Raw genomic sequence first — 19,177 nt, 5'->3', positions numbered from 1 at the left:
GCTGCTCCTCTGTACGCCCTCTTCCATCCACAAGGATAAAAGACAAAAACTATTTATTGGTTGTTTATTTTAGATGTCATTGCCACAAACAACATTCACTACCTGCATTTTCCCAGACATGGTATCTGGTTATTGATGGTCTTAGAGAATGAACTCTGCACTGTGTCCCGTTTCTTTAGACCTCAGATAAAAATTTGATTGGAGGAAAATATATTTAGGCCTGTGATGTACTGGTGACCCTTCCGAGGTGTACTCTGTCAGCTGGGATAGGCTCAAGCCACAGCGCAAGCCTGTTTTGATAAGAAAATGGATGGATGGAAAACTTTTTAGCTCAAAGAAAACTGTTTATTTGTACAGTTTAAAGCGTATAAAAAGTGCAACTAGAAATAATATGTGGGAACTATCCCCACGCTCCTTTGCATGTGCATATTAAAGCACAAAGAAAATAAAAATGCCGGAGCAAGTACGCTGTGAATTTTAAACCAATATTTCGAAACTTTGGGAAGTAGAATCAGCGCACCGGGTTCACCCACTCATCATTAGTAATGCACTCAGCCTTCATTTTTAGTCAGGCGAACAAGAGCCACCAGCTCAAAGGAGAAGTGAGGCTCATGAGTGAAGCCTGAGTTTGAAAGAGGAAGGATGACATGTGATTATAGATCATGCAAAAAAACAACACAAATTTGACCACGGTGATAGTAATGATGCTAATTATGGTGACACAACAGACGCCGCTAATCTTATGAAACTGGTGTCTGAAAGATGTTGAAACCAATGCCTTGGGAAATAAGTAAACGAGTTTTAAAAGTAAAAGGAGAACAGCAGTTAGAGCAAAGCCGATCATGTATTTATTCCTTTAAATAGAAAATGATGATAATCTACCCAAAAATGTAACAATATAGTATCTCCAGTGAAAGAGAAGTCAAGCTAACAGTTAGAATAATGCACAGCTCTTTAGATGTGAGTAAATGCATTGCTCCTGTCTTTGCTTCAGGAGTAGTGTATTTAGAGCTTCTGGACACATTTGTTGATGATACAAAAAAGAAAAACACAAAAAATTACAGTATAATCGTGACCTAAAGCGACAAAGTTTTACCTGTTTCTCTGTTGTTTGTAACATAACCGGGCCAACAAAAGTTTCTCCCCAAATTCACAATACTCGGATACTAGAAAAACAAACAACAACAAAAATCCTTCACAGTGTTAACCTGAGTACAGTACATGGTAAGCAGAGCTCCTTCACTTTCTTTGGAAGGAGGGAAGTGAAATCATCAACACACACCAACCCAAAGAAAAACAAAAACAAAACACTTTACCCATGTGACCTACAGAACAATAAATGCAAATAATGCTTCACCTTATGTGTAAATAATATAAAATCAGGCAGCAACACCCCACCACCCACAGTGCAGACACGTGACACAGAAGTGCATGCTCCTGCAGAATCTCCAGAAGCCGTCGCACGAGCACTTTGTGTAATGAGGGCTCGAGGTGAAGTAGAGAACTCCTCCTCCCTTCATGTCAGCCTCTTTGCTTTGCCTTCATCTTCTCATTGCACCAAACAAAGTCTCATCTGTCGGCGTGGCCTCGTTCAGTGCTGTCTTCTTCTCTCCGGGCAGTTGCGTCCTGCTCCGGTAGCAGCCTGTGCGGGCGCCGCGCCCCTGCTCGACAATGGGAGCAGGAGCTGAGCGCGGCGCAGAGGCGTGTGCGGATCGGCTGAGTGAACAAGACGAACATGACGCAGTTGGCTGCTCCCTGCAAGGTGTTGCCAATCCCCTGTGGGATCAGACGAAAGAGGGGTTTCAGATGGGGGCATCATGATGGCGTATTCCAGAGGATTAAAAAGTCTTTATGAGTTTTGATGGCAAATGTCGATTTAAAATGGTTTTATTTTACCGTGCTTGTTTTATCGGTCAATAAAACAACACATTTTCATTTATATTATCGTGTTCATAGTGCGTAAAAATGTTTTATGCACACTTACAGCGGCACAATCATGTAATAAAACAGTCCAAACATCATAAAGGCTTCATTTCATTTTCAAGCCATTTAAAAGGAAAATTTACAGTATTTTGAAAAGGCTTTGTTACTTTTTAAAAAGGCAAAAAGAGAAAGAAGCTTAAACTCACGTGCAGCGTGACCAGCGCTGGGTTCTGTCTGACATTTGAGTCGGCTAGCAGCAGGATAAAGCGCACCGTGCTCCAAATGCGTAGGACGATGAAGATGATGGGGATGAGCGTGAGCTTCACATCAGCCATGGAGGAGAAGGAGTGGGCGGCAGGCCTGTTGGCCAAGATGGGACGGTACTCAGAGAGGGCTGCATGCTGCGTCAGAGCATCAAGAGTGAGACCATTAAAAGGAAATAAAGAAAGAGAGAAAATGTGCCATCAAGAACATCAGATAACTTTCACACTACTAGGTAGATATTTGAGGGAGATACAGTCACGTGAAAAAGAAACTATAACCCCTTTCATTACACTATATCATAAAAACAATAAGCCAAACTGCAGAAACTAAGTACATCCCGCGATTCAGTAGCTTATAGAACCACCTTTAATAGAAGTAAGTTGAAGTAATCATTTCTGTGTGACTTTATAAGTCTCTAATATCATTGTAGAGGGTTTTGGCCCAATCTTCTACACAATGGTGCTTCCGCTCAATGAGGTTTGTGGGCATTTGTTCATGCACAGCTCTCTTAAGTAAGGTTGAAATCTAGACTTTGACTGGACCTTTGCAGCTGTTCTGTTGGAGATTTGCCTCTGTGCATGAACCTGTTTGGATCAAGCTTCAGCATCCGGACAGATGGCCTCAGATTTGACCCTAGAATACTTTTATACAGAGGAGTTCACGGTTCACTCGGTGACGTCAAGCTGCCAATATCCTGTGGCTGAAAAACAAGCCCAAATCATTACCCATGCTCCACTGTGGTTGGTGTAACTCATTAGTGACATTCTATAGTGCCACCATAGAGAGCATCCTAACGTACGGCATAACAACATGGTATGCAGGGTGCTCAGTTGCAGACAGGAAAGTACTGCAGAGGGTCATCAACACAGCCCAGAAGATCACTGGCTGCTTTCTGCCCAGTCTGGAGGCCGTTGCAAACTCTCGGTACCTCAGCAGAGCTGGCAATATCATTAAGGACTACTCTCACCCCAGTAATCAACTGTTTGAACTATTACCGTCAGGCCGACGGTACAGGTCACATAAAACCAGGACAAACAGATTCAGGGATAGTTTCTTTCCCAGAGCTATCACCGTAGTAAATAAGCACAAAACAATTGAACCTGCTTAACTTTACCATACTTGCCATTGTCACTATATTATGCTGCTATCCTGTATATATCGTACTTATTATTGTCTGAGTACTTCGGTTGTTTTATTGTACTTTTTATATTTTACATTTATATTTATTATTGCATTTTGCACCAAGGGAGTGGCACTCCAATTTCGTTGTACTTTGTACAATGACAATAAAGGCTATTCTATTCTATTCTATTTTATTCTAGTGCTGATATGCTGTGTTTGGTTGCAACTTTGCATTTCTAAGCCGTGGTGCCATGTTCTTTTTTAGAGAAAACGTAGCTTCCTCCTGTTAACCCTTCCTGACAAGCCATATTTGTTCAGTCTTTATTTAATTGTGCTGTCATGAACTTTAACATTTAACATGTTTACTGAGGCCTGTAGAGTCTCTTGGGTTTTTTTTTTTTTGTTGCAGTTTCTCTGAGCATGCACGGTCTGACTCTGGGATGAATATTCTGGGACATTCACTCTTAGGAATACCGGCAGCTGTCATGAGGTGATCCACACCTGCACACTGACAAAACTTCTGCTTTCACAGAGGTGCTCACACTTGATGAAGAACCATCATTCCCGTACATTTGATGAGGAATTCCTGGCTGCTACTTACCCTCCTAATTCTTTATGGACGCGGTAATCGTGTGATTAGATTCTCACGCCGTTTCTACATTTTTCGCCAGTTTTTGTTAAATAACGACATGGAGCTGTATGTTATGAGTTGTTGTTCATCTGGGGTTTTGCTTACTTCATTTTAACCTGCTCAGGACCAGATGATTGTCTTAACATGTCCTGATATGTAAAACTGAACTTTCTTTTTCCCATGACTGAAAGTTTCTGTTAGGATAAAAGTGCAATATAACAAATAATGATTTCATCCACAGTGTGACTACCTCTGTAATGTGTGTCATAATAGTTAGCGTGTTAGGGTTAAAGTTTCCTGTCATCCTCTAGGGGAACAAATCAGTTCCTTTAATGCTCAACTGCTGAAAGTCTGAGTCACAGATACAGAAACTGGGATGCATTGATATTCTGTGCATACATTCCTATAGAAGATTTCAGGCTAGATCAGTATGTTGTTTGGTTGAAATGATTTATGAGCCAGAATGTTTTAAACAAACTGTATTTCCACTTTATGCCCAGGTGATGATTTTAGCCTTCCAAGACTAAATGCAAATAATGATAGGCCAATACATTTTGGGTTTTTTCCCTAAAGACAACAGTGTCTCTTTCACTCTCTGACTATGATATTAATCATGATGCAGAAGGCAAGAGGGGAAGTGTGAGATCAGCTTTTTAATGAATAAAGAAACTCGTTCATGATTCACTCTGTCGACCTGAAAACGACCTGAAACCTGCAGAGCAGCTGATCACCAGCAGATTTCCAATAAAGGTCAAAGGTTCTGGCTGATTACAGAAGAACATAAATAACAGATCCACTGTGGATCGCTCGTACTGAGTACCGGAGAATTAAGAAGGATGATTTTAATGCATGGCAGGAAAAAGAGTTGTGTATCTGCAAGTTTGTTGTGGTTCTCAATGTGTAAACAGATTTTTGAACACAAAGTGACATATTCAAATAGTCACAAAGCTCTGTGTACACACGACTGATGAACGAGGTCCCTGGTGTCCTCCTCACCGCTATGTGGATGTGCCTCTTGATCAGGATGTAGAAGAAGGGGAGGGTGAGGTACGCCAAGAACTCCCAGATCTTTCCAGTCAGCAGCATCCACAGGACCCGGTCTTGAACGTTGATCCTGACCCAGCACCAGCCCACCGACACCTCTGACGCATCGTAACCAATCTTGTTGAGACTCACAGCTGCAATAGTGATGGCCAGAGGAATTCCCCAGCTGGAACACAAAACAAGGGTCCGGAGAGTAAACACAACAGCTCCAAAGGTCAGAGTCACATTTTTAAACTTTCCCACTGGAGGTTTTTATGTAAATGTTTGACGGGCATGACACCAACACTTGCAGCAAAGACATGTGACAGTGTGTGATAGTAATCTCGTGCTTAAGGCTTTTGTGTGTTACATGGTGCAAACTGCAGAGTCACGGCCAGTTCTGTTGTTGAAGAAGATAAAACCACGAAATGAATTCTGCATTGTTTGCAGCGCTCGTTAGTTTCCCGCCCCCCCATGAAGCACTTCTCCTCTTATATGCCACTTTAAAAGGTTACTAGTTTTTCATTGCAGTATATACAGCAGCAGACCTTTATAAACACCAAAAAGACAGTGCGTGTGTCTTAGTGTATATAAGCCTCCATAAATGCCTCTGTTGTGTGATCTCCAGTTCATTGCAGTATCTGAGAACTCACAGAGAGATCGTTAGGATGACAACGGCAAACACTGCAGTGAGGCATACCCATGGGTGAAAATGTTCCCGTGTCCAAAAATAGATCAATTAAACGATGGTACATCACAGTGAGTCAACTCGTTAACAATCATTGAGGTCAAATCATTAACGTGCAGAAGGAAAGTGGACAACAAGGATTAAAATGTGCAAAATAAAAAAATAAAACATTACAAGGGGTCGTCACACTGGGAGGCTCCGCGTGTTTGATTGCTGTTTTTACAGTGGAAACAGTGAACCACTAAAATAAACACATTTGTTTTAGCTGTTACATTTTTTTTTACAAAATTTACATGTTAATAAAGAGAAATATATCTGAAGCACAAACATGAGTAATGAAATAACTGCTTGTCAATAAAGTGGACACAGTGCTGTGTAAAAATCTCGAGTCACCCTTCATTTCTTTGTATTTTACTTCAGAGGAAGTACTCTTGAGCAATAGTTCTCCAGGCTTTCTGAGCATCCTCCAAAGTTTTTTATTTTTTTTTGGACATTGGCTGTTTTTTCACCCATTTTCAGTCCAGTCCTTGTACCTGACTATTTTCAGAGGAATGCGTTTTTTGTTGTTTTTTCACTTCTTAAGCTACTTAAAAATAACCTATGAGTCATCAAAGCACAAAAAAAGCATGTGACTCAAAGGATGAAAAAGTGTTGTGTCTACACATAACAGACAAGTTGGCAAAAAACAAACAAACCCATTTTATATCTTTAGGGATAAAAATGTTTTTATTTCCCAGAGATTTATTAGTAGAAAACCTGACATGGTGCCCCCTTCCCCCTGACTCTTTGGGCTTGAATTGTACAAAATGAATCTTTTAACCCTGGAGAAACCATGGGGTCAAATTTGACCCCATGGTTTCTCCAAAACCAACAGCAAAGTTAAAAAAAAAAAAAAGAAAAAAAGGAAAGGGATACATTTAGAAACTGAGACTCAACATTAAAGCTCACAATTTCACATCTCCCATTATTAAAAATGTACACAACTATAAATGTTATAGCATTAGCATTTTTTAAAAACAGCAGGTGGAAAAATGACCAATTTGTATTTTTTTTCCGAGTAAACGTCACTGCTATAAGTCACTTTTTTTTATATCAAACAGAGTAAAAAAAACAAAAAACAAAACCCTGTAGAACTCCAGGGTTAAATGAAAGAAAAAATTCTGGTAGCTCATTGCCCAGACTTTCCTGTAACTATAAAAATTCACCAAAAATGTCCTATTTTATTTATTTAGAATCCAAAAATGCATGCCCTCTCAGCATGGTGTGCAGTGTGTCCTTCAAAGAAAATGGGGGAACTGGATGAGTGGAGGACAAAAGAAGAAGTGGCAGGCCTAAAACCTATCTACTGCAGAAGAGCAGTGTCTGAAGGTCACATCCTTAAAAATGGGCCTGAGAATGCATCTGGTACTTCATTTGATTCCTCTACTGTTCACTGAAGCCTCACCAGAAATGGTCTCAATGGAGAGGTGACTGTTAAGAAGACATTTTTAAGGAAGGGAACAAAGTGAAAAAGCCAAAATACACAAGAACTGGCAACATGTCTTATGGAGTGATGAATACAAATATGAAACGTTTGGCTCGTGTCATCATCAGTATGTGTGGAGGAGGTCAGGAAACAGTGTCTACACAACATTGAGGGTCTACAGTCATCTAGATCAGAGGCTGTATCGTGGTTGGAGCTGCATTTCAGCCAGTGGCGTCGGAGATCTCGTTAAACTGATTAAATTATGAACACAGAAAAGTACAGGCAGATTTTGAGCTGTTATGCAATGCCATCTGAAGAATGTGACTGACCACAGCTTCGTTTTTCACAACAATAATCTCAAACACCACACCAGTAAAGGCATACCTGGATAGAATAACACACAATGGTTCAATATCAGTCATGGCTTCTCCAGAGCTGGACCTCAACATTATTAAAGCAGTGTGTGACCATCTAAAGGTGGCCAACATCCAGAGAAGAGCTTTGAATGTCCTTCAAGAAGCCTGGAGAACTATTCCTGAAGACTACTTAAAGAAATTACAAGAAAGCTGCCTAAGACAGCTCAGACTGTGGTGAAGAATAAAGGCAGCCATACCTAATATTGACTGTGAAGCTTGTTAGAATTGTATAAGGAGTGGGAGTCCCCACCAAGCATCATTTGAAGGTGAGACCTCCTTTTCTAGCAAACAGTCACTATAGCACATGATGTGAAAAGAAGGCGAGATTAGCTGCTGATTAAAATGACATAAAGTGAGAGAAACCTTCTGTCATGTTGTTTAAATCTGAACTTAAGTTCTTCTTGTTATTATCTCAGGGTGCATATTATTAAATATAATATGTCAGGTCAGGATCCTGTTTCTTGACTTTTCCAGTGCCTTTAATACCATCCGGCCCTGTCTGCTTCAGGAAAAACTAAACAGGATGCAGGTGGACCCCTGCCTGGTCGCTTGGATCTCCGACTACCTCGCTGACAGACCACAGTACGTCAGGCTGAGGGACATCACGTCTGACACTGTGGTCAGCAGCACAGGAGCACCACAGGGAACTGTGCTGTCCCCTCTTCTCTTCACCCTGTACACCTCTGACTTCTGCTACAATTCTGAATTACGCCATATTCAGACGTTTCCAGACGACACAGCCATCATGGGGTGTATCTGGGATAATCAGGAAGAGGAGTACAGAAGTCTGGTGAGGAACTTTGTCACATGGAGTCACACAAACCACCCGCAACTCAACACCTCAAAGACTAAGGAACTGGTTGTGGACTTCGGGAGGTCCAGAGCAGGTCCACTGCCGGTTCAGATAGAGGGGGAGGAGGTGGAGGTGGTCAACAAGTCCAATTCCATCGGGCTGTGGGTGGACAACAAACTGGACTGGTCATGCAACACAGAGCACCTGTATAAAAAAGGCCAAAGCCGACTGTACTTCCTCAGGAGGCTGAGGTCTTTTAACATCTGCAGGAAGCTCCTGAGGATGTTTTACCAGTCGGTGGTTGCTGGAGTACTTTTCTCTGCAGCACAGCAAAGAAGGACTCATCCAGGCTGGAAGAACTGATCAGGAAGGCTGGCTCTGTGGTCGGCATGAAGCTGGACACTCTGGTGACAGTGGCAGAGAAAAGGACACTAAAAAAACTACTGGACATTATAGACCATGCTGGGCATCCTCTGCACACGGCCATAAACAACCAGAGGAGTCTGTTCAGTGACAGGTTGCTTCTCCCAAAGACGAGAACCAACAGACTTAAAAATTCCTTTGTCCCACACGCCATAAACTGTTTAACTCCTCTCTGGAGGGGAGAGGGAGGGGAGACAGGAGGACAAAGCTGTAGTGCCTCTTCACTGTGCAATACTTTTTGTTAATAACCAACGGTGCAATAGACTTCAATACTCGAAATGTGCAATTCCCTTGTATTCTTATTCCTATTTATTCTATTTATCCCTTTTGTATACTCTGTATTTATATATGTGTATATATGGTATTCTGCTCACATTCTGTAACTTCTGTGCTATTTGGAAGCTGAATTTCCCAGAGGAATCCACCCGAGGAATTAATAAAGTTCTGTCTTTATCTTATCTTATATCTGCATAGTACAGACTCAATTTGATTGATTTTAAGGAATTTTGATAAGAAAAAACAAAAAATGTTTTGTTCTACGGAAGAAAAGAGCAGGGTGGACATGTTGGGGATGTTTTTGACCATGAAACCAGAAAACAATGAATGTGAGGAAGAGGAGGAGTGGGATGAATGACAAGCTTTGAAAATAAAATATTGTCTTTTTGGCTGTTATTGAACTCATTTATCCACAAATAAATCACCAAAGTTTCAGTAACAGAAATTCTGACAGTATGACTGAATGTTGTCAGTGATACATTTTAAGTTGGGGCGTTTTCTTTTTTCTGTTTTTGCTGGTAGTGGAAAAAAAAAGGCGAGGCACAGTTCAGACGGCGATCTATCGCAGGACAAACACACAGAGACAACCCTTCACACTAATTCAGAATCACCAGTTAGCCTGACTTGTATGTGTGTGGATGGGAAGCTGGAGCACGCTGGCACGCAGAGAACATGCGTACTCCACACAGGACCCTCGTTCTGTGAGGCAGCAGTGCTAACCACAGCACAAACATGTGCATGTGCCTTTTCAGTGAAATATGTGGAAAAACCCCCATACGTATATGGTGTTAACAAAATATCGCTTTGAAAGTATTTATTGTATCATTATCTCTTCTAAGTAAACATAAACTTTTTAAAAATACAAATGAGGCAAGGCTTTACAGCCCCCCCTGTAGATCCGCCCCTGAGCTAGGACGACTCTGTAGGCTTGAAGTGTACAAAATAAATGTTTTAAATGACAGAAAAAGTTCTGGTAGCTCATTGCTCAGACTGTCCTGTAATTATAAAGCTGGAAGTTTTTGTTAATTCACAAAAAAAGCCCTATTGCCCTCCTTCACATACAGTGGGCCAGATTGGATTCTTTGCCTGACCATTTCTGGCCCCCGGGGCCTTATGTTTGACACCCTTGGTGTAATGGACTTGTAGGGAGTCCCTTATTCAGTGTTCCTATCCAGAGAAACACACACGGAGTATCCAGGTTGTCCTGGTAACATCAGCTGGTGAGAAAACAAGTGAGCACGTGTCATGCATCAGCTGATTTATGAACACTCGTCACGTGAACTGATCCAATAACTCCATGGTTAATATTTGAGGTCCCACCGTGATGTCAGCACGTCACCCCGTTATGCGGTGTAACGTCAGGACGTAGCTTGGCAGTAGACTGGAGTTTTGCGCCAACTTTCAGAGTGTTACAAAATAAAGTAGATGCACGTTAAGTGAGCCGAAGCGGTTTGTGTTTGTGGTCTAATTCCCAGTTTAAAGGAGCCGTTTTGAATGTGCAGGTGCCAACTTTTAACAAGTCACTGTTCAAAATCTCAGAAAATGTGACGTAAACTCAACTTTAGGGGGGGGCAACTGCCGAAATCCCAAGATGCTTCAGGGCGCAGGTACCACCGGAGCAGATTTAGTAAACAGATAACACTCCGCGGGTTGCTTACCTGACGAGGTGGAACACCAACACGAGGCTGTCAGCGACTCTTTGGTTGGTCCTCACGATGAACACGTACAGGTAAACGGCGATGGCCACGGTCCAGAAGAAGGAGCTGGTGTTGGCGAAAGTGGAAATCGCTCCCTGCGCGACGCACTCCGCCGAGTTTGTGCGGAAGACGCTCCACACTCCGAAGGCGTAGGAGACGGCGGAGAGCCAGTCAGACACCGAGAGGTAAACCAGCAGTTTCCTCGGAGTTGTCCTCAAATCCGACCAAATAATGTAGGTGAGGATAATCAGAGAGGAGCCCAGGAAAGATAGCGCGCACGAGAACAGCACGATCACCTGCTCGAACAGATACACCTCGGTCTGAGTCTGAGTCGCGTTTGCCATCGTGTAGCGCGATCAGGCACGAGCTGCAGTCGTCTCGCGGACACCGCAGTCTCTGTTTGTTTGTAAACACCTTTCTTTTCCCGGCCGAGAGCACTGGTTTTATTCTGGATGTTCCCAGAGGCTCTCCACATTATTTTCCCTTAAGGCCAGGCGACGGTTTAAAAACACTCCGTCCAGTCGAGCCACATGACTTGGAAAAAAAAAACAAAACTTCTACTGCTTTTAAGGGAGTCAAGCAAAACTTTTCACCCAGCTTAAAGCCCTCCTTCCCCGCCGCCCCCTCACCAACCCGAACCCAAAGCAGAAGTTAAGTCAGCTGGTAACCTGCAGGCACTCAAAGGGTCTATTTTTGAGTGGAAGTGTCTCAGTTTGTGCTGTCCAGCTTTGACACAAAGTGCCACACACGGCACATGACAGCATGATGAAACCGCTTCCCCATTCCTGTCATGGTTTCGCAAAAAAGGATTCGCTGCTCAAGTTAGAAAATGACGTCTGTTTTATTTTAATAACTATTTTGTACATGTAAAAAAAAAAAAAAAAGATACACTTCACATAAATTTAAGCTGGCGCAAGTGCATTGAATAACAAGACGCATTCATTTTTATATAAATGTATGTAGAAGTTGATAAAAAAGTGACTGAATTTTGGCTTCAGAAAGTGCAGTGTTGCAAAGTAGGCAATCAAAACACATGAATAGGTGGTGGCACCAAAGCAGAAGTGTCATCAAAGAGCACAGAGGAACTGAATAAATAAAAGCGAAAACATAATTTAAAAGTACATCAGCTGTGAACATGATGGGCAGCAGAAAACTGAAACATTGAAATGTTTTTATTTTAATTATTTGATGATGTTGTAAACTACAGGACATAGATTGCATCTAACAAATATTTTCATGGTTTCACTTCATTCTTCTTTGCAAGGTAAAAAAAAAAAAAGCATTTAAAATTGTGTATCCAAAACCTCACTGTATTAATTCTCAGGTATACAAAAAAGGGAAAAAGCTGCAAATGTGTAAAAGTGATTAAATCTGAAGCATGGGTTAAATGACTAGTTATTTAAAACACCCAATCATGAATATAAAAGCCTCCATGGGTGAATTTAAATGTAGTCAAAGGACCAATTAAATTTTTTAAGAGTGAATTCACGGTAACCCATCCTGCAGTTAGAGATGGAATCTCAGCTTTCTGGGGAAATAAGTTCATTTTTAAATAAAAGCATAATTTTGCCTGAAATTACATTTCTATTAGCGATGAGTTGACCGTACACAGAAATAAAGGAGAAGCTAACAACTAACATCTGGCTTGCCTCCTGTCCGAGTGCTGTTGATTCTTTGGTGGCCTTGTGATTTGCAGTTTACCAAAGAAGTGTCATGTAAAACGGTTTAGAGCCGAGCGGTGACCTTGTGTCAGAGCAGGACTTTTACTGCTTCTGCATTACTGCAGCCCAGAAAAACCTGCAACCCCCTTGTTTTAGTGTTTGTAGCAGTGCAGCAGAACATTGGTGGGTTTTTTTTTTCTTTGTCTTTTTTTCCTTGCAGACTGCAGCAAACTCGGCATCTGCATTATCGCCTGAATCACACCATCGACAGACAGTTTAAGACACTGTTTCGTATCGTGCATCAACAATAACGGTGAGAGATTCTGAGATAGAGTAGAGAAAAAATCAGAAGAACATCGTGTGTGTGAGTGTGTGTGTGTGAGAAAGCCTAAATTAATGTGCACCTGACTCATCTGCACACATTAGGTCGTCTTTGGTCACACAGGAATATTCTCATCATGCACTAAATAAAAAATGTTCTTTTTTTAAATGTAATCCAAAGAGCCTTTCTGCAACACTTTTGCATTATTACAAAATTCTTGTGTTAAGTAAGGAAAAAGGAAAATATATAAATCAGTATTTATCTAACTTTATTTATAATGCTCCTTTTCTACAGCAGCAATATGTCACAAATAAAATATCAGGCACATAAATCAAGAATTAATCATATCCACTTTCTTTTTGTTTGTGTGTTACATCCAGAAATATCTGTGGCGCAAATTAAATTAAGGGATCAAAAACATGCATATGCAACTGAAAAAAAGTCAGAGTAAGCCAAGCTGTATTTTCTGAATGAAAGGGCGTTTTTGTTTTGTCTCAATGAAAAGGAAAAAAAAAAAGGCAAAGGTTTCACAAATTGGCGCAGCAGCGTTTGATCAAAAGCATGCCGGGAGGTTTGCTTTCAGTCACAAGATGGCAGCAGAAGATCATGATAGTGCAACAGACAGTGTGGAAGTTTGACGCTTTGATCCGTTTTCTAAATATTGCGGAGGGCCATGCGCTCGGCCGATCTCTCCTCAGTTAATTCTCTTAGGAGGGTCGAAAACTTACAGTGCCAGCTCCCAGTTTCCTCCCTCTCAGCTGTGATCCCGGGGCTTCTTATTGCGAAGAATTTCTGCGGCAGTATACTTGCTGATTGCTTCATTCTCACTCCTCACAACAACCAGCTAAGACACTGCCAGAGAAACACCCACAGCAGCCGCGTCCAACCACCCGACTCCGGGCTTGCTCTCCCCAGCAGGGTCCTGACTGGTCTTTGGTGCATGTGTCCACCTGCGAGCCTGGCACTGCTGACGCTTTCCATTCCCAGCTTCGTGGTGATGGTGTTGTCGGTGGTTGTTGGAAGGCAGCGGCCTCACACTGAAAGCCCCCCCTTGCCTCGAGGGTGGCGTGGTGCTCTGGCAGCTCTGTAAGAAAGCAGGAGGAAATGTTAGTAGTTGTTCATTAAGTGTATAAGTATAGAGGCCCTTTCTGCTCCCTGACTGAGATTTACACAACTGCAACGCACAGACGAGCCCACGTTTCGCTTCATGAAGTGAACCCCCGAGCTTGTTTCCAAACTGATTTCTTGATCTCCTCCTAGCCGGTTTGTGCAGCATCACTTTAAGTGCACACAACTTTGGCAAACACAAACACCCCCGAACTAAGAATAGGCTTGCCATGACTCATGATTTTGCAACAAAAAAGCTCGGTTTGATTTAGCTCTCAACTATTTGTGTGGCTGCCAGCTTTGCTTCTGGTTTTTTTTTTTTGGGGGGGGGAGGTTATGTCTTTTTTTATTTTATTTTATAATGTAATTTTTTTTACCCTAGCTCCATACAGTGCTAGTCCGTGTTTGTGTACCTCAGGGACCACAGCTAAAACGCTATCAGTTGCTTTTGCTCGCTGCAGTGCTATTTTGGGCTGGCTGACCGCTCCATACTGTCGTCTCCCTGTGGACACTGCTTTGCTCGCAGGACAGCATGGATACTAGAGACCGGTAGGCACATGCTCTTAAACGAAGGAAGAGAGGACGTTCCGTAGAGGGAGGAACGTCTGGAAAACAAACAGTTTGAATTACATCAACTATCCGCTGTTATTGCTTCTGAATTCTGCAGCGAGGCTATTTGTGGCCCTCTGCGTCGGCTTCTGGTCTATCTTGTGACGTACTTTTTGGTTGTATAACTGGAAATTCCAGTGTTTTTATTTGTGGTTTAAGCATTTTAATCTTTTCGAAATTCTAAGAAAGCACTTTATGACGCTCTGAAGCTTCTTGCCTGAAACCAACACAAAATTTGAATTTGTCAGCGTCTGTCTTCACACACACGCACAACTGATGTCCACAGACAAACGCAGAGGTCGCACCTTGACCTGCTTTCACCAAGCAGCTGCATCCTTGTCCCTTTGTGCGTTTGCGGCGAGTTAGATGCCGCCTTCGCTGAGCACATGATGACAGGAATTCCTTCCTGTTCAGACCTTGAGGTAATCCTAATACAGGAACGAAGAATGGCAGGGAAAACAAAACCCTGCCTGCTAAATGAATGGCCGGCCGCCTCACCACCTCTCACAGCAAACAGCAGCGAGCCTCGACTAACAAGCCTTTCCACAAATGCATTTAAAGCCTCAGGCACGGCTCACCTCTCCTCACAGATTTCCCTATTGTAATATTTCCGTAGTATTGTCCAAACCTGGGAAAAAAACCCTTTTTTACAAATATTAGTCAGAGGTGTGGATGAATACTGCTCGAGTGGACTTAGTAAGGGATAAATAAATGCTGTTTTGGGGTTTAACCTGTTAAGTACATCTTAATTTAGCTAGAGGGAGATGTATCCAGACGATGCGGCTAACACTAAATTTTTGTTATTATCACCACATCTGCACAAGCTAAATGAAAAGATAACAATAACGCTTTTCATCAAGTGTTTTCTTTTTTTTTGCGTATTTCTTATTGTGTGTTTTATCTTTGTTGTGGCAAATTAATTGCACTCGGTGTGAACAGGGAGGTGGAGGAAGTGCACAACAAGAACAAAATTGCATCTCATTTTCACGTGTATCAGGTTTGTTTTCTTTAATCATACTTATTATTTCACACCACTCATATCGCAGTACTAGTTGTTTTCTAAATTAATCGACTGCCATTTAACAAAATAAAACCTTGACAGTAAAGATTTGGGGGAAAAAGTGTTTTGGTATTTTTGGGAAGATCAAAACAAAATCATTAATGTTTAATTATTATAAACAAATTTAAGTCTTTTAAAAAATATTTAAAGTCATATTTTATATTCCCTTAAAAATACCCTCGTTTCTTTTGTAGGAAAAGTGAAACTAAACATTTTTATTGTCCTTTTTGATCCAATATGTATTTTCCTGTTGCTAAATTATGATTTTTCTTTATTATTTTTTTTTAATTTGAAAAGGAAAAGTGTGAAAGCTAATGTAAATTAACAAGCCTGGTTTAAGATGTTAACGTGTCATTGACGGCTTGTAAGAGAGCATCATTTGGTCCTTTGTGGTGTAACTAAAAGCTTTAAATATCAGATTAAAATTGACTCGTAAAAAAACACAAAAAGATTTGTGTTAGTGTTAGACGTGTGTAATCTGGAGTGTCAAACGTAACATTGCACACGGTGCACATAGCGTTTGCCTCAGAATAGCTTTTGTTTAAATAACCGTGGGACTCTGTAGGTCTACAGTTTCTGACATATTCAGCCTCCAGGCAACAATTTTCCCCAGCAACACTTCACACACACATGTACAAACCCCAGGCTCGCCTATACTTCCTGATCATGGTGGATCGCTCTGCTGTCAGGCCTCACAATGTGTAATCCAAACGAGAGAGAGAAAAAGAAATCACATTCACCCACTTTACCTCACTTCCCCGTTTCTCCTCATGTCACTCTGCTGCACATTTCTTGGTTGATCAACGCTTCCACAAACCTAATCATCTGATGGCAAACAGTGACATCAGTATGTACTGAAGGGCCGTGCTGCTGAGCAGTTTAACACATGCACAACACGCTCACATCGGCATACATGACATGCGAGCTTAGCCTCTCGTAGTCATTTTTTTAAACTTTTATTTTTAGAACAATTTTAAAACATATTTGGGTTTGAGCTAAATGAATCTACACCCCAAACTGCAGTGTGTTAATAATTAAATAGAACGGAGTCTCACACTCGGCTTGCACTACCCCTGGTTGCCAGAGAGAGGGGAAAAGAAAAGAGTTTCCCCAGTAACTATCTTCCTGCTTGACCACACACAACTAAAATACACAGATCATAGTGTGTTGGACACTAAATGATTATCACCTGAGTCCTCGGGTGATTAATGTATTTGAGTTTTTACCGGCCTGCGTGAGTTTTTACAGTAGGGTTTATCAGTGCTGTGTGATAATGTGTGACAGCGTGGACGGACTGGCCTTCGTTTATCTGCTTCTCTGTGTACACTGTTCCTAATCTCATTTCGCTTCCTGACTGACATGCTGATGACACGTCTTCTGAGAAACAGGGCCGCTCGAATAGTCTGACACCGTCTGTCGTGAGCGCAAACTCGAATCAGATCCCGCTAGATACAAATCACTTCTGAGAAACGAGGACCTGTTGTAAAGCCTTTCGCTCTCGGCTCTTTTGGGGCTTTTCGGGAGGGGAAAGATGCGGCCTGCTGGGTCTCCTGTTGGAAAACTGGCTTTCATTATGAATACCAGAGAAAACAATAACAAAAGCAGCTGCCCTTCTCCGTGAGGATCAAGACGAGATGATGAAAGGGTCACTCATCCTGCCACTGAGCAACTGGGTACTGTGTTTGGGTGTATCGTAGCTTTCGCTAACCTTTTGTGTAGTCACCATGGGATTAAGCCAGCATCAAAACTCAAGCTGGGACGCTTCTACTACTTGCAGTGGCTTAAATTATCGTTTTCTAATTTCTATTTACAGGCTGATCTGAAGGCCTCAGCCTGGCGTCATTGTAATTCCCCTGAACTAGTTAGTGTTTCTGAAAATTTCACTCAGTTTCAGCAGAAGTGCACAGGTCCTCAGAAGTGTTCAGCTGTAGCATTGTTGTCTATGTCAGAGGCATCTGTTTACACACAGTTTGGACACTCACCAGTTAGCGAGGCAGCAGCAGAGGTCCACCATCCAGCGAGATCTCCAGCGGGTGCACTCAACGTGTTGGCATCAACAGGAGTCTGTTCACGGGCTCTCCCGATGTGTGGGTCACTTCACTCTGGAAAAATGTTGACCACCAGCCTCTCCTCCTGTGGCTGCCTCTCTCTCTCTCTCTCTCTCTGTTCAGTCAGGCAGTACAACAAGTCAAGGCATGTTCCAACACGCCACCAACAGCCGGGCTGGATGTATGAGCCTGCACAGGGGGAGGAGCAGAGGATCAGAGAGGGGGGAAACCCAGAAAAGACCCAGCATGACTCAGCCTGCTTCGGTCAGTTAGCATAGCTTTCACTCTGAGCACTTTAACACATGAGTTAGTCTTCGAAGGTGCATTGTGACTTATTCTGTGTGACATGCTTAAGTCATTTAAGTCAGAATCAGAGATGAGGAGATGCTGTAATGGGTGACGACCTGCTGAAAATGTGTTAGACAGAAGAGCGCTTTTTAAAAAACTGCTCTGACTTCCTGGCCCACGTCTGGCTGCAGGCGGTGACTGCTTTGTCTTTTCACTTTCTGTGTCCTGCCGGTGGAAGCAGCTCAAAATGTCTCTGTCCCAAGCTCCCAGTCTTTGTCAGCTGAAGCTGAATTTAGATTCAAGTAGATGAAATGTCTTTTACAGCGCTGCTGTTCACCCATGCTCTTATTAGCATTAGTCCTACTTAATCTTTAACACAGAAGAACAAATAGTTTATAGCATACTAATAAAAGATGCTGATTCATTAAATCTTCGTTGGGTTTTTTGTTTTGTTTTTTCCCGTAACTCAGCGGGTCACTTCAATTACAGATGAAGTCCGTCGGCATGAATTATGAAACTGCAAAAAATCACAGAGAACGCATCAGCAAAGATATGAAACGCTGTGAAATATTAGTTGCTTCCTGGAAAAGTGACATTTTTTAGTGAAATCAAAATTTCTAAACGGTTTATTAATGCAGCGAGAAAAGAAAAGGTGCAGTATACAAGTGTGCATTTATCTGCTGACACATTAAACTGCATTAAATGTGCAGAATCATCAGCATCCATGAGTGCTAATTATTCAAACCTGCTTTGCTGTTAGCTGGGTTTTTTTTTTTTCTGTTACTAGAGCAGGCCTGATGCCGGTTCATCACTGCTGTAGTGGAAGTTGATCACTAGGCAGATTCTGGGAACAGCGGTAGGAGCCAGCTCAGCAAAACTCACCTGCTACTATATGGTCTGAGTTTGGCTGCCTGAGCATCTCTGAAGCTGCACTGTACATCAGTGCTGCTGCTCTTCACTGCAGCCTGTCAACAGACTGATGACCTTATCAATGAAAGAGCAAAGTCACCGCGATGTTACGCCCTGAAACAGCTCAAAGCACTTTCGGCTCGGCTCGGAGCCTCGTCTTTGCCCACCCCTTAACAGCAACTAGAGAGGCAGCTGCCGTTAGCTGCCTTAATTTATTGGAAGTGGTGTTGCGGCACCGCGCAGAAGTCTTTTCACAAAGTGCCGGCAGTAGTTTCACCAACTGACTTGGCCGATAATTTATGCAATTTACTCATGAGTGAAATATGGGTAACCGCTGACGTAGCCCCCCTTACTGGAACGTATCCCTGCACTTCAGTACAGAACTGTAGTTATTCATCCTCCTACCTGCAACAGACTGCAGCTGAAGCCTCAGATTTGCATCTGTGTCAGTT

At 42.2% G+C, this 19,177-nt stretch overlaps 1 protein-coding gene across 1 annotated transcript; it reads right to left on the bottom strand.

The window, feature by feature from the left end:
- Nucleotides 1-443: 443 nt before the first annotated feature.
- gpr157 (G protein-coupled receptor 157) lies at nucleotides 444-11,820 on the bottom strand. Its single transcript, XM_087833832.1, has 4 exons — nucleotides 10,683-11,820; nucleotides 4,937-5,150; nucleotides 2,130-2,324; nucleotides 444-1,776 (listed from the first exon to the last, which is right to left on the bottom strand). The coding sequence occupies exons 1-4, from the start codon at nucleotides 11,063-11,065 to the stop codon at nucleotides 1,570-1,572; spliced, it is 999 nt and encodes a 332-aa protein (XP_087689958.1). The 5' UTR covers nucleotides 11,066-11,820; the 3' UTR covers nucleotides 444-1,569.
- Between the last annotated feature and the right edge of the window lie 7,357 nt (nucleotides 11,821-19,177).

The sequence above is a fragment of the Neolamprologus brichardi genome, chromosome 20 (assembly GCF_056152115.1).
Source record: "Neolamprologus brichardi isolate AB-2024 chromosome 20, ASM5615211v1, whole genome shotgun sequence".
In the NCBI taxonomy this organism is placed as follows: domain Eukaryota; kingdom Metazoa; phylum Chordata; class Actinopteri; order Cichliformes; family Cichlidae; genus Neolamprologus; species Neolamprologus brichardi.
The sequence above is the reverse complement of the archived record's forward strand: the minus strand, read 5'-3'. Positions and strand labels throughout refer to the sequence as shown.